At 47.3% G+C, this 22294-nt stretch overlaps 1 protein-coding gene across 1 annotated transcript in view; it reads left to right on the top strand.

Moving 5' to 3' along the window:
- Nucleotides 1–22294, top strand: part of skap1 (src kinase associated phosphoprotein 1) — a 347892-nt gene that overhangs the window by 29592 nt on the left and 296006 nt on the right. The window contains exon 3 of the mRNA XM_067969375.1: nucleotides 869–894. Within this exon, the coding sequence (XP_067825476.1) occupies nucleotides 869–894 (26 nt within the window). The remainder of the gene's footprint in view (nucleotides 1–868; nucleotides 895–22294) is intronic.

Below are 22294 nucleotides of genomic sequence, written 5' to 3'. Positions count from 1 at the left end.
TCCCAAACCTGCAACCTCTACCACCTAGAAGGACAAGGGCGGCAGGCACCTGGGAACAACACCACCTGCACTTTCCCCTCCAAGTCACACACCATCCCGACTTGGAAATATATCACCGTTCCTTCATCATTGCTGGGTCAAAATCCTGGAACTCCCTTCCTAACAGCACTGTGGGAGAACCTTCACCACACGGACTGCAGCGGTTCAAGAAGGCGGCTTACCAGCACCTTCTCGAGCAATTAGGGATGGGCAATAAATGCTGGCCTTGCCAGTGATGCCCACATCTCATGAACGAATTTTTTAAAAAAAGGTTCCCCTCTCTCTTGGCATGCCTCTTGGACCCAGGTCATTGTGTGGCCAGGGAGGGGTAAAATTAGAAACGAAATGCTTTCAAAATAAAATATGAGTGTGTGCACGTTTATGTTGGAGTATGCCATTGTTAGAGGAAAAGCACCCCACTCCCTTTGTACTTAATAACTCCTCATACCAGTTTAAGACTGGCATCGGTCAGAAGTACTCTTTGCATGGCTCCTGTGTGGCATCTGGGTGGTGTATTTTAATTGATGTCAGTGTACCTGGGCAAGTGAGAGGAGCTCCTGTTGGAAGGAGGTTATGTGTTTATGGATGTTGGATTAGAATAAGGTCAATTTGGCCTCATCCAGGGGGAATGGGGAAAGTTGAAGTGGGGAATTGGCAAAAGTCCCTGAATTCTAATCTTTTACATCTTCTACATTTGTAGTAACAGGAAATAGCAGTGAGAGGAAACCTGACTGTTGAACAAGAAAACTTACATGCAAGTAATGTGACATTTGTTTTCAATTTTTAAGATGAATTATTTTCATAATTCCTCTTTCCTTGTCTTTTCCAGATATCAACAAGAATTTCAGTTGAAAGGTAAGTACCTTGCTTTTACAGTGATGAGGTGCTGGAAAATGTTCCTTTTCATGTGAATTTTTGTGCTCAAGTTGAGGGATGTTGTTGCTGAGGAATGGGACACTTTGCCATTTCAGCCAACTTGTATCAACGTCAGGTGTTCATAAGTCAGGTATATCATGATTAGATGCAAAATAAAGCTCACTCCTACTCCAGCAATAGTGTTTCAGCCCCAAACTCAAGCAGAACATCCCTACTGCACCAGTGTTTGATGATTTTTTTATTTCCCACAACAACTAATTTCCTGAGTTATGACTATTCCAGTTTAATGTCACATTAGAGCTGGTTTTGTGCACTCAGCCCTTGCTAGGAGAACAGGATTTGAGAGTGCTATCGTAACTTGGAGTTTGTGTAGACAACCAGTCAATCTTTTGCCCCACTCCCAATTCCCTCATCCCCCATGATCGTAAATGGGAATGAAAACCTACTCTTGCAAAAAGACAAAATGGCGTCATTAACGTGAGACTGTGAAATGCTCTTCCTACAGGTCAAGGAAGCTGCGCCTCTGTCTGTAGATCCTGTTAGGTGGTTAGGGCCTTCTGCGAGCTCGTCCCCCCACTGTAGATCCCTTCTCTGCTGACACCTACAGCGCACGCCACAGCACGCCCTTGCTGCTGTTACTCCTCACTCACCTCCTCTTCCTCACTGCAATGGAGAGCAGCCGTGTGCCACCCATTGTGATCATCTCCGTCTGAACACCTCAAAACTCTACAAATGACTCTCACACTAGGTACTCTCTCCAAACAGTGTCCCGCAGGGAAGTGAGACAGTAACTGAGCACTCAACCTTTATTAGGATCGGGCCTCCTGACCTTTAACCACCCCGATTAAAGTGCCACACAATCTCGCCTCTGCTTCACTGCCGAGTTTACCGACCCCCGGGCACCAGATTAATTTCGAAAGGACTCCTAATTGCACAGTAGGAGCCCGATTGAAATATGTTAATAAGCTTCCCGCTTCTTCACAGGAGAGCACTCGACGCCCCGACATCTGCCACTGTTAAAAAAAAATGGCTGTGTTGGGATCGGGTTCCACGAATTTAACGATTAGACCCCTCTCCCGCCTGTCGTGGGGGGAATTAATGTCGAGGCCCATGCTTCACTTGTAAAAACAGGCACTGGTCTATAAACTCCTGCAGCCTGCTGTGCAAAACAAATTTCATCTGGTAGTTTTATTTTTTAAAAAAACTGCAAAGCTCATATTTTCCCGGTTTCACACACTGTAAACTTGTCTTTCTCCTGTTAAATTATTATCACCTGGTTTCGAAGTGCTCCCAAGAGAGTTTGAAATTTCTGTCCGCAATTATTTTTTTTTTAAACGTGTTTTAACATAAATTACTAAGCTGACATTTGATCCACATCATTAGCTGAGGTTATGAAATGTGACTCTTAATTCTGGGTTACAGCTTAGGCCCTCTCTCTCTGTGCCAGGAAACTAAAGTAATTGGACGATAATTGCTTTTTTTTTCTCCCCCTCAAAAAGTTTGTTGTGATTTTGGACAAAGTACAGCTAACTTCAGTTATGCAAACGCTCGAACTTAAAATGTGTTGACTTAGTCTTTCATTCAACCTGTTTTTTTTTAATCTTCCAAAAGAAGTGATTATTATGGTTTATTTAAAAAAAGGGTACAGTAGCCTAGTGGTTATGGTACAGCTCAGAGGTCGTCAGTTCAAGTCCCACCATGGGAAGTTGTGAAATTGAATTCAATAAATCCTGTTAATTTGCGAAAATGAACCTGAAACGCTGCTGGATTGCCATAAAAATCCAACTGGTTCACCTAATGGCCTTCAGGGAAGGGAATCTGACACCCACATCCCATCTGCCCTACATGTGACTCCAGGATGACCTTGACTCTTCATGCCCTCGGGGCAACTATGGATGGGCAATAAATGCTGCCTCGCCACACCCCAAGAACAAATTTTTTTTTAAAAATGCATCGCTTCTAACATAAAAAATCCCCTCATCCCAAAAATAAACTCTTATTATAATGTGGTGGCACTTTGTCATTTTTTTTTCCTCCTCAGAAAGGAAGAAGTCTTTCTGTTGGCGTTAAAGGTCCGACATGAAGTGGGTTTGTACCAATCCAAGTCCCAGCATATTGACCCACAGTGTAAAACTGCCACCAGTTCAGCACACTGGCAGTCTCGCTAGGTGTGCAGAATTGAAACGTGATGCTGTAGAGGATACTTATTTTGAATTTGCAGCACAGATGGAGCTTTATTCTGCATTCAGCCGGCCCTATACTTGGGCTTGGGAGTGCCTGATCTTATTGGGTTCCTCAAATTGGAATGTCCCATTCCCCCTGCAGTGGTATCCTTCACGGAAATGATTCCATCCACCACCACCCCAAAAAATTCCTCTTTCAAGGAATATTAATTCCTTTCCATTTTCTTGGGTCTTCCCTAGCTTGAAAGCAGATGTGTGGTTCATCTTCTCTATATTGCTTTTGCCAGCATTGCTCTGAAAGCACCTTTCATTGCACACTGTTGTATAAAAATAAAATAATTTTTCAAGGTTAAGACGTCAAATGCTGGGAATGAACAAGCAAGTCTGTTGGCACCAGAGAATGGAAAGGACAAGTTAAGGTTTCAGGTTAAGACCCTTCAATAGGGCTGTTGTGTTCTGATGAAAGCTTCTCCATCAATCCATCTCCCTCTGATAAACCTGCTGTGTATTCCTGGGGTTAGAGTCTCCACTTTGGACGCAAATGGGAAATTGTGGCCAAAATGCATTTGAAATTGCGCTGGTTAGGTTACACTTCAAGTTTCTGCTAAAATTAAGTTGCATAATCACAAATCTAAAATCTTCCATGAACCAGTGCAATTGGGCAGCATAATAGAATGTAATTTTCTTTCTTTCCATTTTAAAAAGTATTCCTTGATGTATTTAGAGCGGTAAGCTGGTGCAGTTTTATTAATGCAGCTGAAAATGGGTTTATCACCAAAAATAAGCCTTTTTAATAAGGCTGTCCAGAAGGGCGGTAGAGAAGGCTTTAAGCTAAGTAGAGGGAGGGAGGGCTCAGGTGGGGCAAAGTTTAGATTGATAAAGAGAAAAGACAAGGAAGTGGTACAGGAAAGTGATGGGGGTAATGATATACAGAGTGTGTCAGGAAGGGTCAAAGAGTACAAACATAAGAGTGCATGAGAAAATGGGGCCAGGGTAGGAAAGAATGGTAAAAAGACAAAATGAAAGGTTCTTTATCTGAATGTGCGCAGCATTCGTGATGAGATAGATGAATTGACGGCACAAATGGGTATGATCTCGTGGCCATTACAGAGACATGGTTGCAAGGTGACCAATGTTGGGAGCTAAATATTCAGGGTTATTTAACATTTCAGAAGGATAGGAAAAAAGGTAAAGGTGGTGGGGTAGCTCTGTTAATAAAGAATGAAATTGGTATAATAGTGAGAAATGATCTTGGCTCAGAAGATCAAGATGTCGAATCAATTTGGGTGGAGGTAAGAAATAGCAAGGGAAAGAAATCATTGGTGGGAGTAGTATATAGGCCCCCTAACAGTAGCTACACTGTAGGGCAAAATATAAATCAGGAAATAAGGGGGGCTTGTAAAAAAGGTAATGCAATAATCATGGCCGATTTTAACTTTCTCACAGATTGGACAAATCAAGTTGGCAAAAATAGCCCTGAGGAGGAGTTCATAGAGTGTATTAGGGACTGTTTCTTAGACCAATACATCGGGGAACCAACCAGGGAACAGGCCATTTTGGATATGGTAATGGGTAACGAAACAGGATTAATTAATGATGTCAAAGTAAAGGATGCCTTGGGAAGCAGTGATCATAACATGATAGAATTTCACATCCAGTTTGAGAGCAAGGATCTTGGGTCTGAAACTACTGTATTAAACTTAAATAAGGGCAATTATAAAGGAATGAGGGCGGAATTGGCTAAAGTGGACTGGGTAAACAGATTAGATGGTATGATGGTGGATAAGCAGTGGCAAACATTTAAGAAGATATTTTATGACTCGCAACAAAAATATATCCCTGTGAGGAGGAAAGACTCCACAAAAAAGACTGAACCAACCATGGCTAACTAAGGAAGTCAAGGATGGTATCAGGTTAAAAGAAAAAGCATACAACATGGCAAAGATTACTGGTAAGCCTGAAGATTGGGAAAACTATAAAAACCAGCAAAGGATGACTAAAAGAATAATAAAGAGGGAGAAAATAAATGATGAGAGTAAACTAGCAAGAAATATAAAAACTGACAGTAAAAGCTTCTACAAGTATATAAAAAGGAAGAGGGTAGCTAAAGTAAACATTGGTCCCTTAAAGGATGAGACTGGGGAAATAATAATGGAAACAAGGAAATGGCAGAGGAATTGAACACATATTTTGGGCTCGATTTTCGGACGTCCGAGCGTTCGTGGCTGGGGGGGGCTCCAAAAATTGGGGATTCCTGGGGCGGGTCCGGAGCCCGGCTCCAACCCACCCACTTCCGGGTTCCCCAGTGATGCGCTGAGATGTGCCGCAGCCCCCGCATGCGGGGCTCCCACCAGCAATAAAAGCCGGCGTGATCCCACTTAAATCAATTAATTGGATACTTCAGGTCGTTAGCAGACCTGATTGGGAGGATATTTTAAGAGGGGTGGGATTTTCATCTAAACTGAGTGAAATGGACGTGTTGCAACCACCAGCCTGTGGCAGCTGCAAAGGTCCATTTAACAGGTGAGGGTTGAGACCCTCACTCATTGCAGGAGGCCACTCTGTCACTTTGGACAAAGTTTGGCCTCCACCACCTTCCTCCTAACAATAAAATTCACAAACTTGCAACCTCAACCCCGGTGTCCAGACACATTTACCTACCTTGCGGACCCCCCAAAAACGTACATCTTCCGGATGGGAGCCGCCATAGCTGCAGTCACGACCTCCTCGGAGGACGAGCAGCATCACCGGCCAAGCCGTCCACCTCTGACAGGTGAAACTCCACAACACAATGCTGTGACACATCCGCCTGCACAGCAGGAGGGAGGGCAACGGCAGAGAGAGATGCGTCGCAGAAGGCACTACCCTCGCCACAGCGTCTACAGACCGAGGTTCAGCTTCCTGGACCTCTCTGAGCGGCAGTGCACATAGAGGCTCAGAGTCACTTGACATGTAGTCGTGGACATCTGCAGGCTCCTTCATGCCGAGCTGCTCCTAGCTGGCCCGAGCACCATCTTCTTACCTGTCGCTGTCAAAGTCACCACTGCCCTCAACAACGTCTCCTCCGCATCCTTTCAGGGTGCCAACGGGGACATCGCCGGCGTCTCTCAGTCGTCTGCACAAAAGAGCCCTGCAAATACACCAACACCCACTCTGCAGTGACACAATGGGTGGCATCAGTTGTGGGTCTTCATTGTGATCCTCAGGAAAGGGCATTATTGCACAAACCAGACAAAATTTGCAAAGACGTGGCAGTAGTGGTGACAATATAATATGTAATGTGAGTTGATCAGAAATCAAATATAAGTTAAAAAACCACGACAAACCCTCAAACACCCTTGTGCATCCCCTTCATGCTCACGACACGTTTGCCTTACGCTTCCTACTACACATATGTGATGCATGCCCTGTGGCTGCAGCACAGGTAGTGGCAGGTTGGGTGAGGCTGACCGTGAAAGAGATGCATGAGAGGGTGAGTATGAGATCGAGCCATGAGATTGTATGAGGATTGGGTTGAGTGATAGTGGTAGGATGAGTACTGGCGAGGTGAGTAAGTGCAGGTAAGATGAGGATAAGCTTTGAGTGGGTGTGAGGAGTGATGTGATAGAGTAGTGTTGGCAGTGCAGAAGGAGATGTGGAGTGGGTGCAGTGATGTGGCAGACGGAGTGTAGGGGAATGAGTAAGTGTACTCACTTCGGCTGACCTAGTTAGGTCATTGAAGCGCCTCCTGCACTGTATGCAGGTGCGTGATATGTTGGTAGTGCTGGTGACCTCTGCCACCTCGAGCCAGGCCTTTGTGGTGGCATAGGTAGGCCACTTCCTCCCGTCTGCCGGGGAGAAGATCTCTGTCCTCCCCCCTCCTCCTCACCCCATCGAGTAGGACCTGGAGTGAGGCATCATTAAACCTGGGAGCAGCCTTCCCCCTCGGCTGCTCCATGCTGTAATTTTGGCTCCTTTCTGCAGCATCAGTCAGTGGACGATTGCCCCTTTAAATAGGGCTCCTCCAGCTGACAGCCGATGATGCAGGTGCGCAGTCCGCCCGCTGCGCAGCTTTCCAGCGCGAAACCTGGAAGCCAAGGTAAGTGCCTTCAATTAGGCTGCGATCGCATGCGGAACATCCCGAATTCACTGGGCGCGTTACCCACACGCCCAGTCGACTCCCCCACTACCAACCCGCCTCCCTCTTTTTTTATTCGCTCATGGGATGTGGGTGGCGTGGCGAGGGCAGCATTTATTGCCCATCCATTTGCCCTTGAGAAGGTGGTGGTGAGCCGCCGCCTTGAACCGCTGCAGTCCGTGTGGTGAAGGTTCTCCCACAGTGCTGTTAGGAAGGGAGTTCCAGGATTTTGACCCAGCGACAATGAAGGAACGGCGATATATTTCCAAGTCGGGATGGTGTGTGACTTGGAGGGGAACGTGCAGGTGGTGTTGTTCCCATGTACCTGCTGCTCTTGTCCTTCTCGGTGGTAGAGGTCGCGGGTTTGGGAGGTGCTGTCGAAGAAGCCTTGGCGAGTTGCTGCAGTACATCCTGTGGCTGGTACACACAGTAGCCACTGTGCGCCGGTGGTGAAGGGAGTGAATGTTTAGGGTGGTGGTTGGGGTGCCAATCAAGCAGGCTGCTTTGTCCTGGATGGTGTCGAGCTTCTTAAGTGTTGTTGGAGCTGCACTCATCCAGGCAAGTGGAGAGTATTCCGTCACGCTCCTGACTTGTGCTTTGTAGATGGTGGAAAGGCTTTGGGGAGTCAGGAGGTGAGTCACTTACCGCAGAATACCCAGCCTCTGACCTGCTCTCGTAGCCACAGTATTTATATGGCTGGTCCAGTTAAGTTTCTGGTCAATGGTGACCCCCACGATGTTGATAGTGGAGGATTCGGCGATGGTAATGCCTTTGAATGTCAAGGGGAGGTGGTTAGACCCTCTCTTGTTGGAGATGGTCATTGCCTGGCACTTGTCTGGTGCGAATGTTACTTGCCACTTATCAGCCCAAGCCTGGATGTTGTCCAGGTCTTGCTGCATGCGGGCTCGGACTGCTTCATTATCTGAGGGGTTGCGAATCGAACTGAATACTGTGCAATCATCAGTGAACATCCCCATTTCTGATCTTATGATGGAGGGAAGATCATTGATGAAGCAGCTGAAGATGGTTGGGCCTAGGACACTGCCCTGAGGAACTCCTGCAGCAATGCCCTGGGGCTGAGATGATTGACCTCCAACAACCACTACCATCTTCCTTTGTGCTAGGTGCGACTCCAGCCACTGGAGATTTTTCCCCCTGATTCCCATTGACTTCAGTTTTATTCGGGCTCCTTGGTGCCACACTCGGTCAAATGCTGCCTTGATGTCAAGGGCAGTCACTCTCACCTCACCTCTGGAATTCAGCTCTTTTGTCCATGTTTGGACCAAGGCTGTAATGAGGTCTGGAGCCGAGTGGTCCTGGCGGAACCCAAACTGAGCATCGGTGAGCAGGTTATTGGTGAGTAAGTGCTGCTTGATAGCACTGTCGCGACACCTTCCATCACTTTGCTGATGATTGAGAGTAGACTGATGGGGCGGTAATTGGCCGGATTGGATTTGTCCTGCTTTTTGTGGACAGGACATACCTGGGCAATTTTCCACATTGTCGGGTAGATGTCAGTGTTGTAGGTGTACTGGAACAGCTTGGCTACAGGCGCAGCTAGTTCTGGAGCGTAAGTCTTCAGCACTACAGCCGAGATGTTGTCGGGGCCCATAGCCTTTGCTGTATCCAGTGCACTCAGCCGTTTCTTGATATCACATGGAGTGAATCGAATTGGCTGAAGACTGGCATCTGTGACGGTGGGGATATCGGGAATGGCCGAGATGGATCATCTACTCGGCACTTCTGGCTGAAGATGGTTGCAAACGCTTCAGCCTTGTCTTTTGCACTCAAATGCTGGACTCTGCCATCATTGAGGATGGGGATGTTTGCAGAGCCTCCTCCTCCTAATATCGAGCCCTTTGTATCTGTCTTCACAGTAGAAGACACTAATAACATCAAATCAAGGGGCAAAGGGGAGGGAGGAATTAAAAACAATCACTATCATTAGAGAAAAAGTACTAGATAAACTAATGGGTCTGAAGGCTGACAAGTCCCCTGGACCTGATGGCTTGCATCCGAGGGTCTTAAAGGAAGTGGCTACAGAGATAGTGGATGCATTGGTTGTAATCCTCCAGAATTCGCTAGATTCTGGAAAGGTCCCAGCGGATTGGAAAACCGCAAACGTAACACCCCTATTCAAGAAGGGAGTGAGACAGAAAGCAGGTAACTATAGACCAGTTAGCCTAACATCTGTCATTGGGAAAATGCCAGAATCCATTATTAAGGAAGTAGTAGCAGGACATTTGGAGACTCATAATACAATCAAGGAGAGTCAACATGGTTTTCTGAAGGGGAAATCTCGTCTGACAAATTTATTAGAGTTCTTTGAGGAAGTAACAGCAGGATGGATAAAGGGGAACCAATGGATGCAGTATATTTGGATTTCCAAAAGGCCACATAAAAGATTACTGCACAAGATAAGAGCTCATGGTGTTGTGGGTAATATACTGGCATGGATAGAGGATTGGCTAACTAACAGAAAACAAAGAGTCGGGATAAAAGGGTAATTTTCAAAATGGCAATCTGTAACTAGTGGGGTGCCGCAGGGCTCCGTGCTGGGGCCTCAACTATTTACAATATATATCAATGACTTGGATGAAGGAACAGAGTGTCTTGTCAACAAATTTGCTGATGATACAAACATAGGTGGAAAAGCAAGTTGCAATGAGGGCACAAAGTGTCTGCAAAGGGATATTGACAGGTTAAGCGAATGGGCAAAAATTTGGCAGATGGAATATAATGTGGGAAAATGTGAAGTCATCCACTTTGGGAGGAAAAATAAAAAAGCAAAATATTATTTGAATGGAGAAATACTACAAAATGCTGCGGTACAGAGGGATCTGGGTGTCCTCGTACATGAAACACAAAGTCAACATACAGGTGCAGCAGGTAATCCGGAAGGCAAACGGAATATTGGCCTTGATTTTTAGGGGGATGGAGTATAAAAGCAGGGAAGTCATGCTACAACTGTACAGGGTGCTGGTGAGACCACACCTGGAGTACAGTTCTGATGCCCTTATTTAAGGAAGGACGTACTTGCATTGGAGGCAGTTCAGAGAAGGTTCACTAGGTTGATTCCGGGTATGGATGGGTTGTCTTACGAGGAAAGATTGAACAGGTTGGGTCTATACTCATAGAAGTTTAGAAGAATGAGAGGAGATCTTATTGAAACATACAAGATTCTGAGAGGACTCGATAGGGTAGATGCTGAGAGGATGTTACCCCTCATGGGGGAATCTAAAACTAGGGGGCATAGTCTCAGAACAAGAGACTGAAATGAGGAGGAATTTCTTCTCCCAGAGGGTCGTGAATCTTTGGAATTCTTTACCCCAAAAAGCTGTGGCGGCTGAGTCATTGAATACATTCAAGGCTGAGTTCGACAAATTTTTGATCAGCAGGGGAGTCAAAGGATATGGGGAAAGGGCGGGAAAGTGGAGTTGAGGTAAAAATCAGATCAGCCATGATCTCAATAAATGGCGGAGCAGGCTCGAGGGGTCGAATGGCCTACTCCTGCTCCTATCTCTTATGGTATCTTATGGCCCAATCCTCCACCTGTGAGTAATCACTGAAAATGACTAAAAAAATCGACACTGAACCATTTAATAATAGTTTCATTGGTCAGTTTCTTAGTAAATTAAATATTTTTTGATGGGCACACATTTTACAAGTCTTCATAAGAAAATGAGCATGATTGGAGAGCCTTTCTGAACCAGCACAGTGACGGAATCTTGCAATTTCAACCTGGTTCGGACGAATTGAATCTTGAACCAGCATAAAAGATCGCGGAAAATGCTGATGTGTGTGGTTTTGGCCGTAACTCTCTTGCGTTAAAAATTCCCCGATCTTTTGCGCTGGTTCGATTGCGCTGATATTACTGGCATAAACAAGCGGAAACTCAACCCCCTGCTTTTTTTAAATTTCAGATTCCATGCCTTCATGCTTTTTCATTTTATCACCTCAAAACTGGATTTTCCTAAAACATTACAAATATTTTTCTGACATGATGATTTAAATTGACGTCCTGTAACTAGCTGCCATCAGTTATCTTATTAGTGCGTAGAATTTGCCAGGCATCAATTATAGATTGTTTCTTGTTTTTTTTTCCAAACACATGTTAATTGTGTCATGAACATTAATCTTTCAGTGTGAAAATCATTATGCACTGCCAGCTCCCAACACACAGGTCTCGCACAGCCTGCTACAACCCAACGGTAGACTTGTTGGGATTCACTTAGGGTGGCAGCTAGGAAAACCTGGAACTTTTTTCTTGAGGGGGAAAGATCTCGAGCATTTAGGTGCCCCTGCTTCTCTGATCAGTACTTAATTTGCATGTAAAAAGAAAAAGACATGAAAGAAAGACTTGCATTTATTTAGTGCCTTTCACAATTTCAGAACGTCCCAAAGCACGTTGCGGCCGATTGAGTACTTTTTTTGAAGTGTAGTCACTGTTGTAATGAGGGAAACGCGGCAGCCAATTTATGCACAGCAAGATCCTGCAAACAGCAATGTGATAATGACCAGATAATCTGCTTTCGTGATATTGGTTCAGAGATAAATAGTGGCCAGGACACAGTGGGGGAGCTCCCATGCTCTTTTTCGAATAGTGGCCGTGGGATCTTTTAGGTTCACTGGAGAGGACAGACGGGGCCTCGGATTAACATCACATCCGAAGACAGCACCTCCGAGAGTGTAGCGCTCCCTCAGTACTGGCACTGTGAGTGGTCAGCCTTGATTGTGCTCAATTCCCTCGGGTGGACCCACAACCTTTTGCCTCCGAGGCGTGAGTGCTATCCACTGAGCCATGGCTGACTCATCACATAGCCATATCATAACGTAGGCCTTCGAGAGGGTGCAAAGGAGATTTACTAGAACGGTACCAAGGATGTGCGACTTCAGTTATGTGTAGAGACTAGAGATGCTGGGGTTGTTCTCCTTAGAGTAGAGAAGGTTAAGGGGGGGGTTTAATAAAGGTGCTCAAAATGATGAGGGGTTTTGGTAAGAGTAGATGGGGAGAAACTGCATCCAGTGGCAGGATGGTTGGCAACCAGAGGACACAGATTTAAGATATCTTGCAAAAAAAGCCAGGGGTGTGATGATTTTTTTTTTATGCAACGAGTTATGATCTGGAATGTGCTGCCTGAAAGGGCGGTGGAAGCAGATTCGATAGTAACTTTCAGAAGTGAATTGGATAAATACTTGAAAAGGGAAAAGAATTGCAGGGCTATGGAGAAAGAACAGGACAATGGGACTAATTGGATAGCTCTTTCAAAGACATGGTGGGACGAATGGCCTCCAGTGCTGTTTGATTCTATGTTGACCGAAATTAAAACCGCCTTCAAAGCACCAGTTGCCTTTTGAGTGATTCAAGAGTTCACTATTCTACCCTGAAGGCCAGTCTAGATATATTTACTACAAAATTGCAGATAATATTTGAGATTATTGTGATTAACGATGGGGAGGAGAGGATTCCTTTGCTATCTTAAAAAAAAACTAGTAGAATGCGACAACTGCCACTTCCAGATGTGTGTTAAACCTGTTCATTCTTTGAATTTCTAAAGGAGCAGCTCTTGATGCTTTGTTAGTAAATCAGTGGTGCATTTATGTTAAAGATTCACTTCTTGAAGTGTTTATCTAGTGGAGCCCTGGGGACCCGCAGGTGTGTGATCCGCTCGGTTTATTAGCTGGTTTTATATTGCAGCCTTAGCGTGAGCTCACTGATCCCCCCCGCCCCCCCCCCCCCTTTTAGATGTGACATTCCCATAAAGCAGCTGCACTGCAGGGCTTATTACAACAACTACTTGCCTTTAACATAGTAAAACATCCCGAGGCGTTTCACAGGTGTGTAATTAGACAAAAAAAAATTGACAAACGAGCCAATGGTGGAGTGAAGGAAGTGGGAGATGTGCAAGAGGCCAGAATTGGAGGAACTCTGAGATCTCGGGAAGGTTGTAGGAGTCTATGGGGGGATGTGTGGACTGGACGTGATGCTTTGGTCAGTGTGCATGCATCGGCTGGTGACATTGTGACGTCATTAACAAAATGCTGCTGGGACAGCGTATTTACTAGCCCCTGGAAATCTGTGGCCGTCAGGAAGACCCAGCCTTTAACAAAAAAAGTCTTCTGGTCTTTTATGTATTTAAAAAAAAAATCTGTTCAATTCACCTTGGTGGTGTTGGCTGCTCGAGACACATGGGGCTCGATTTTTGCACCCTCGAGCGGGTGCGTTAGTGGCCGGGGGGCTGCGAAAATTGGGGAATCACGGGGCGGGTTCGGAGCCCGGCTCCAACCCGCCCACTTCCGGGTTCCCCAGTGACGCATTGAAATGCGCGTGCAGCCCCCGCATGTGGGACTCTCGCTGGCAATTAAAGCCGGCGGGTTGCTACTTAAAGTAATTATTTAGGTACTTCGGGTCATTTACAGACCTGATTAACATGATATTTTAGGAGGGTGGGATTTTCCAAACAACTGGGACTGTTTCCCGTACTGGGGGAAACACTCCAAGTTCAAATGGACGTGTTGCAGCCACCAGCCTGTGGCAGCTGCAAAGGTCCATTTGACAGGTGAGGGTTGAGACCCTCACTCATTGCAGGAGGCCACTCTGTCACTTTGGACAAAGTTTGGCCTGCACTACCCTCCTCCTAACAATAAAATTCACCAACTTGCACACTTACCCTGGTGTCCAGACACATGTACCTACCTTGCGGACCCCCTCAGATGTACATCTTCCGGATGGGGGCCGCTGTAGCTGCAGTCATGACCTCCTCGGAGGGCGAACAGCATCGCCGGCCACGCCGTCCACCTCTGACACGTGGAGCCCCACAACACAGTGCTGTGACACATCCACCTGCACAGCAGGAGGGAGGGCAACGGCAGAGAGAGATGCGTCGCAGAAGGCACTACCCTCGCCACAGCGTCTACAGACCGAGGCTCAGCTTCCTGGACCTCTCTGAGCAGCAGTGCATATGGAGGCTCAGAGTCACTTGACATGCAGTCATGAACATCTGCAGGCTCCTTCATGCCGAGCTGCTCCCAGCTGGCCCGAGCACCATCTTCTTACCTGTCGCTGTCAACGTCACCACTGCCCTCAACAACTTCTCCTCCGCATCGGGGGACATCGCCGGCGTCTCTCAGTCGTCTGCACAAAAGAGCCCTGCAAATACACCAACACCCACTCTGCAGTGACACAATGGGTGGCATCAGTTGTGGGTCTTCATTGTGATCCTCAGGAAAGGGCATTATTGCCTTACGCTTCCTACTGCACATATGTGAAGTATGCCCTGTGGCTGCAGCACAGGTAGTGGCAGGTTGAGTGAGGCTGACCGTGAAAGAGATGCATGAGAGGGTGAGTATGAGATCGAGCCATGAGATTGTATGAGGAGTGGGTTGAGTGGTAGTGGCAGGATGAGTACTGGCGAGGTGAGTAAGTGCAGGTAAGATGAGGATAAGCTTTGAGTGGGTGTGAGGAGTGATGTGATAGAGTAGTGTTGGCAGTGCAGAAGGAGATGTGGGGTGGGGGCGGTGATGTGGCAGACGGAGTGTAGGGGAATGAGGAAGTGTACTCACTTTGGCTGACCTAGTTAGGTCATTGAAGCGCCTCCTGCACTGTATGCAGGTGCGCGATATGTTGGTGGTGCAGGTGACCTCTTCTGCCACCTCGAGCCAGGCCTTCTTGGTGGCAGAAGCAGGCCGCTTCCTCCCGCCCGACGGGGGGAAGATCTCTGTCCTCCCCCTCCTCCTCAACCCATCCAATAATACCTGGAGTGAGGCATCATTAAACCTGGGAGCAGCCTTTCCCCTGGGCTGCTCCATGCTGTAATTTTTCCTATTTTCTGCAGCATCAGGCAGTGGAGGACTGCCCCTTTAAATAGGGCGCCTCCAGCTGACAGCCTATGCTGTGCATGTGCAGCCCGCCCACCGCGCAGCTTTCCAGCGCGAAACCCGGAAGCCAAGGTAAGTGGCTGCAATTAGCCTGCGATTGCTTGCGGAGCACCCCGATTTCACTGGGCGCATTGCCCACGCACCCAGTCGACCCCCCGCTCCGAACCCGCTGCCCTCCTAATATCGGGCCCATGGTGTGAGCAGCCGGCTGAAGAATAATTTAGAAACAACTCTGGTTATGGGGCAGATTACGTGGCACTGGTGTTAACACAGCAAGGACTGCACGGCGTTAAAAACATCAGAACAGGAGGAGGCCATTCAGCCCCTCAAGTCTCTTCTGCCATTCAGTTGGATCATGGCTACTCTAATAGGCTGCGAAACGTATCATGGCCTTGCAGGGCCGAGCTGAGCTGCTCAGCGTGCAGACTGCGGGATACAATGGCAGCATCTCCCTATCGAGGCAAAGTTTGATACTGGGGCACTCCCTGAGATGTTTGCTCTAATTTGGGATGACCATCAGCAGCAGAGCTATAAGATAAATGGGAGTGATGCTCTGCAGGGAAACTGTAGCAGGTTGATTGAGTTAATTAACATCTGATCCAGGAATGAGGAGGGAGAGTTTTGCACTGGAAACACTCCCTCCATAACTTTTCCTTCATTTTTGTCGACTCCAAATGTGGTTCTGTCCTGCCCACCACATGCTGACTACTCTACTGAGCAAAGCAGTTGGAACGCAGCTGATGGCAAGCTGGTGATTCTCCCATCATAGGTTATAGTTATAATTGTAGCAATAGGAATTGCGTTCGCCAGCTTCTAACAGCAAACATGAACATGGGAGAGAGAGACACACATTTGAGCCCAGTGTAAAGGTCCCTTAAATATTGCAAAAGGGATAGTTTCTTTTTCAATACTTTTCTCAAAAATGTATTGAGGATCCAACTGCCAGGCCAACAATTGGGACATTAAAATTAGCCTCTTTCCCTCTGGATAAGGGAGGAGGGAAATCAGCCATTGTTCATAGGCTTGTCGGGTAAGAACATGGTTGGTCCTAAACGTAGGAAGCCCGTTCCACGCTCGTGTTGATTTTGAAAAAAGTCTTGAGACAAGGAGCCGTAGAAAAGACTAAAATAAGGTTGAGTCCTGTGGGATTGGTGGGCAGATTTTAGGTTTACAGCCAGTGAAGTACTTTTTGAAGTGTAGTCACTGTTGCAATGTAGGAAATGCGGCAGCCAATTTGCACACAGCAAGCTCCCACAAACAGAAATGTGGTGACAGCCAGATTTTTTTTTAAGTAATGTCGGTTGAGGGATAAATATTGGCCAAGACACTGGGGAGAACTCCCCTGCTCTTCTTCGAAATAATACCATCGGATCTTTTACGTCCAGCTGAGAGGGCAGACAGGGCCTCGGTTCAACATCTCATCCGAAAGCCAGCGCCTCCAACAGTGCAGCACCTCCTCAGTACTGCACTGGAGTGTCATCCTAGATTTTTGTGCCTGAGTCTCTGGAGTGGGACTTGAACCCATGGCCTTCTGTCTCAGAGGCAAGAGCGCTACCAACTGAGCCACGGCTAACACCTAAAAATAGACCTTGTGTTATAAAGTATTCCTGGAACTTTAATTACTGCCTTCCGATGAAATCCTTATGTCATTTGATGATAAAAGGTCAAACTGCTTGATTTTTTTTTGATTTGGGGGGGGGGGGGGGACAAAGAAATGTTCTTTATGGCTTAACTTTCTAAACTGTTGAAGACTTATTATTAGCCTGTGATTGACTGTCGACCAGTGGTGCAGATTCACAAATAAAAGGAAAACCCGAAATTCCTCCACTGTTTTATTTTGACGGCAGATATATAAATGTCCCAAGTGGGTGAGGTTCATTCGGAGCCCAGCCAAAGGGTTAAATTCAGCCCGCGGAGGCCAGTAAATGGTATTGTGTTATGACCGTAAAGTTGATGGAATGTATGGACAGCAGCAGATGGAATGGGCTGCACAAGTGGTTTCATCAACTGCTGCCAACAGACATTAGAAGTTTGATTAGTGGTTTCTAAGGAACAAACTTGAGTATTATGTTGGGGTTACCAAGCCAGTGATTTATATCTGCTCCCCCGCTGTTGTTTTGATGTTGCACATTAGCAAAGCAGCGTTTATGCCAGTACATTTTTGCTGCCCTGTGTCATGAACAGGCTTCACCCTTAAGGCTTTTATTAAAAGAGGAAAAAACATGTTTTTTTTTAAAAAGCTTTGCGAAAGCTGACGAGCAGTCAGGGCAAGATGCGTGTTCAATGTGCTGTGTTGCGGGGTGGTAGTTTATGGATTTATGGCCCGCAGTTCACCAAGAAATGGATTCTATTCATTGACTCTACTATCTGGGATGGGACAGTGATGATCCACACCCATCCCTAGCCCTGTAACAACAACTTGCATTTATATAGTGCCTTTAACGTAATAAAACGTCCCAAGGTGCTTCACATGAGCGTTATCAAACAAAATTTGACACCAAGCCACGTGATATTAGGACAAGTGACCAAAAGCTTGGTCAAAGAAGTAGGTTTTCAGGAGCATCTTAAAGGAGGTAGAGAGGTGGCAAGGTTCAGGGAGGGAATTTCAGATCTGTTGCCAACCAGATAACGAACAAGCACCTTTTTTTGGAAGATGTGAGCGACATAACATTAACTACTTTTTCAGAAAGTTTGTTCCACATACTGCTCTGTGGGGAAATAATTTCTTGTTTCATTTGAGGCATGTTCGTTTTGGGGCTAGTTCGACATGCAGTCCAGGTCAAGTAGATTTCGGAAAGTTTGGCTCCCAGCAAAGTCAAAAGTCGCTTGATCAGAGGTCTCTGTTTAAAAAAAAAACTTGCATTTATATAGCACCTTTAACGTCGCGAAGCGTCCCGAGGCATTGAGTGTCATAAGGGTTGATTCTTTAATCCTACGCTCCAGCCACAAGCTACGCTCAAAAGGGAGCGTGGAGAGGAGAAAGAGCTACAAACAGTGTGGCCCTGATTCTTTCACTCGTGCTCCCTGTGAGTGCAGCTCATTGTGAGGAACTCAGGGCCAAGGGGTTAACTCTGTAGTCTCAGCTGCTAATGGAAGTTTGCATTGCAGCAAGTGCTCTGTCGAGTTTGCTGCCACAGGTCAGCTTGCAATGTGTGTGCTGTTTTATTATTTAGGTTGTATTTTCGAATGGGTCTGAACTGACCGATTTGGGAAAATGCTCCAACCAGATTCAAATTGGGGGGGGGTCTGGGGGGGGGTCGGGGGTCGGGGGGGGGGGGGGTCGGGGGCGGGGGAAGGGTCGGGGGTCGGGGGGGGGGGGGGTCGGGGGCGGGGGAAGAACACAAGATGCTGCCCAACTGAGATATTTCATTACCTTTTCCAACTTGCGTAGAATTACGTGCACAGCACAGAAACGGGCCATTCGGCCCAACAGGTTATGCTGGTATTTATGTTCCCTGAGCCTTCTCCCACTTTATCTAACCCTGTCAACATATCCTTCTATTCCTTTCTCCCTCATATATTTATCTAGCTTTCTCTCAAATGCATCTATGCTATTCGCCTCAACTACTGCTTGTGGTAGCAAATCCTGCATTCTAACCACCCTCGGGGTAAAGAAGTTTCTCCTGAAATCCTTATTGGATTTATTAGTGACTCTTGTATTTATGGCACTTAGTTTTCAACTTTTTCTTCCCCCCCCACCACATACACACAAGTGGAAACATCTTTTTTTTTATTCGTTCACGGGATGTGGGCGTCGCTGGCAAGGCCGGCATTTATTGCCCATCCCTAATTGCCCTTGAGAAGGTGGTGGTGAGCCGCCTTCTTGAACCGCTGCAGTCCGTGTGGTGACGGTTCTCCCACAGTGCTGTTAGGGAGGGAGTTCCAGGATTTTGACCCAGCGACGATGAAGGAACGGTGATATATTTCCAAGTCGGGATGGTGTGTGACTTGGAGGGGAACGTGCAGGTGGTGTTGTTCCCATGCACCTGCTGCCCTTGTCCTTCTAGGTGGTAGAGGTCGCGGGTTTGGGAGGTGCTGTCGAAGAAGCCTTGGCGAGTTGCTGCAGTGCGTCCTGTGGATGGTGCACACTGCAGCCACAGTGCGCCGGTGGTGAAGGGAGTGAATGTTTAGGGTGGTGGATGCGGTGCCAATCAAGCGGGCTGCTTTATCCTGGATGGTGTCGAGCTTCTTGAGTGTTGTTGGAGCTGCACTCATCCAGGCAAGTGGAGAGTATTCCATCACACTCCTGACTTGTGCCTTGTAGATGGTGGAAAGGCTTTGGGGAGTCAGGAGGTGAGTCACTCGCCGCAGAATACCCAGCCTCTGACCTGCTCTCGTAGCCACAGTATTTATATGGCTGGTCCAGTTAAATTTCTGGTCAATGGTGACCCCCAGGATGTTGATGGTGGGGGATTCGGCGATGGTAATGCCGTTGAATGTCAAGGGGAGGTGGTTAGACTCTCTCTTGTTGGAGATGGTCATTGCCTGGCACTTATCTGGCGCGAATGTTACTTGCCACTTATCAGCCCAAGCCTGGATGTTGTCCAGGTCTTGCTGCATGCGGGCTCGGACTGCTTCATTATCTGAGGGGTTGCGAATGGAACTGAACACTGTGCAGTCATCAGCGAACATCCCCATTTCTGACCTTATGATGGAGGGAAGGTCATTGATGAAGCAGCTGAAGATGGTTGGGCCTAGGACACTGCCCTGAGGAACTCCTGCAGCAATGCCCTGGGGCTGAGATGCTTGGCCTCCAACAACCACTACCATCTTCCTTTGTGCTAGGTATGACTCCAGCCACTGGAGAGTTTTCCCCCTGATTCCCATTGACTTCAATTTTACTCGGGCTCCTTGGTGCCACACTCGGTCAAATGCTGCCTTGATGTCAAGGACAGTCACTCTCACCTCACCTCTGGAATTCAGCTCTTTTGTCCATGTTTGGACCAAGGCTGTAATGAGGTCTGGAGCCGAGTGGTCCTGGCGGAACCCAAACTGAGCATCGGTGAGCAGGTGCCGCTTGATAGCACTGTCGACGACACCTTCCATCACTTTGCTGATGATTGAGAGTAGACTGATGGGGCGGTAATTGGCCGGATTGGATTTGTCCTGCTTTTTGTGGACAGGACATACCTGGGCAATTTTCCACATTGTCGGGTGGATGCCAGTGTTGTAGCTGTACTGGAACAGCTTGGCTGGAGGCGCAGCTAGTTCTGGAGCACAAGTCTTCAGCACTACAGCTGGGATGTTGTCGGGGCCCATAGCCTTTGCTGTATCCAGTGCACTCAGCCGTTTCTTGATATCACGTGGACTGAATCGAATTGGCCGAAGACTGGCTTCCGTGATGGTGGGGATATCGGGAGGAGGCTGAGATGGATTATCCACTCGGCACTTCTGGCTGAAGATGGTTGCAAACGCTTCAGCCTTGTCTTTTGCACTCACGTGCTGGACTCCGCCATCATTGAGAATGGGGATGTTTGCAGAGCCTCCTCCTCCCGTTAGTTGTTTAATTGTCCACCACCATTCACGACTGGATGTGGCAGGACTGCAGAGCTTTGATCTGATCCGTTGGTTGTGGAATCGCTTAGCTCTGTCTATAGCATGTTGCTTCCGCTGTTTAGCATGCATGTAGTCCTGAGTTGTAGCTTCACCAGGTTGGCACCTCATTTTTAGGTACGCCTGGTGCTGCTCCTGGCATGCTCTTCTACACTCCTCATTGAACCAGGGTTGATCCCCTGGCTTGTTGGTAATGGTAGAGTGAGGAATATGCCGGGCCATGAGGTTACAGATTGTGCTGGAATACAATTCTGCTGCTGCTGATGGCCCACAGTGCCTCATGGATGCCCAGTTTTGAGCTGCTAGATCTGTTCTGAATCTATCCCATTTCGCACGGTGGTAGTGCCACACAACACGTTGGATGGTGTCCTCAGTGCGAAGACGGGATTTTATCTCCACGAGGACTGTGCGGTGGTCACTCCTTCCAATACTGTCATGGACAGATGCATTTGCGACAGGACGATTGGTGAGGACGAGGTCAAGTAAGTTTTTCCCTTGTGTTGGTTCGCTCACCACCTGCCGCAGGCCCAGTCTAGCAGCTATGTCCTTCAGGACTCGGCCAGCTCGGTCAGTAGTGGTGCTACCGAGCCACTCTTGGTGATGGACATTGAAGTCCCCCACCCAGAGTACATTTTGTGCCCTTGCTACCCTCAGTGCTTCCTCCAAGTGGTGTTCAACATGGAGGAGGACTGATTCATCAGCTGAGGGAGGACGGTAGGTGGTAATCAGCAGGAGGTTTCCTTGCCCATGTTTGACCTGATGCCATGAGATTTCATGGGGTCCAGAGTCAATGTTGAGGACTCCCAGGGCCACTCCCTCCTGACTGTATATCACTGTACCGCCACCTCTGGTGGGTCTGTCCTGCCGGTGGGACAGGACATACCCAGGGATGGTGATGGAAGAGTCTGGGACGTTGGCTGAAAGATATGATTCTGTGAGTATGGCTATGTCAGGCTGTTGCTTGACTAGTCTGTGGGACAGCTCTCCCAATTTTGGCACAAGTCCCCAGATGTTAGTAAGGAGGACCTTGCAGGGTCGACTGGGCTTGGTGTTTTGCCGTTGTCGTGTCCGGTGCCTAGTGGTCCGTCCGGTTTTATTCTTATTATGACTTTTCGTAGCGAGATTTTACAACTGAGTGGCTTGGTCGGCCATTTCAGAGGGCGATTAAGAATCAACCACATTGCTGTGGGTCTGGAGTCACATATAGGCCAGACCGGGTAAGGGCAGCAGGCTTCCTTCCCTAAAGGACATGAGTGAACCAGATGGGTTTTTACGACAATCCGGTAGTTTCATGGCCATCATTACTGATACTAGTATTTTAATTCCAGATTTTTATTTAATTAATTTAATTTAAAATCGCCAGCTGCCATGGCGGGATTTGAACTCATGACTCTGGATTTTAGTTCAGGCCTCTGGATTACTAGCCCAGTAACATAACCACTATGCTACCGTACCCGTACCGTTCTCTCCGTCCACCCTATCGAACCCCTTCATGATTTTAAAGACCTCTATCAGGTCTTTCTTTTTTCTGGAGGAATGAGCCCCCAGCCTGTTAGGGTTCAACTATCAGGAAAGCCTTTTCAGTTCTGGTATCATCCTTGTAAATGTCTTTTCTGCACTTTCTCCAGTGCTCCTTTATGTAATATGG

Source organism: Heptranchias perlo, chromosome 30 (genome assembly GCF_035084215.1).
Source record: "Heptranchias perlo isolate sHepPer1 chromosome 30, sHepPer1.hap1, whole genome shotgun sequence".
In the NCBI taxonomy this organism is placed as follows: Eukaryota; Metazoa; Chordata; class Chondrichthyes; order Hexanchiformes; family Hexanchidae; genus Heptranchias; species Heptranchias perlo.
This window is presented reverse-complemented; position numbering and strand designations above follow the sequence as displayed.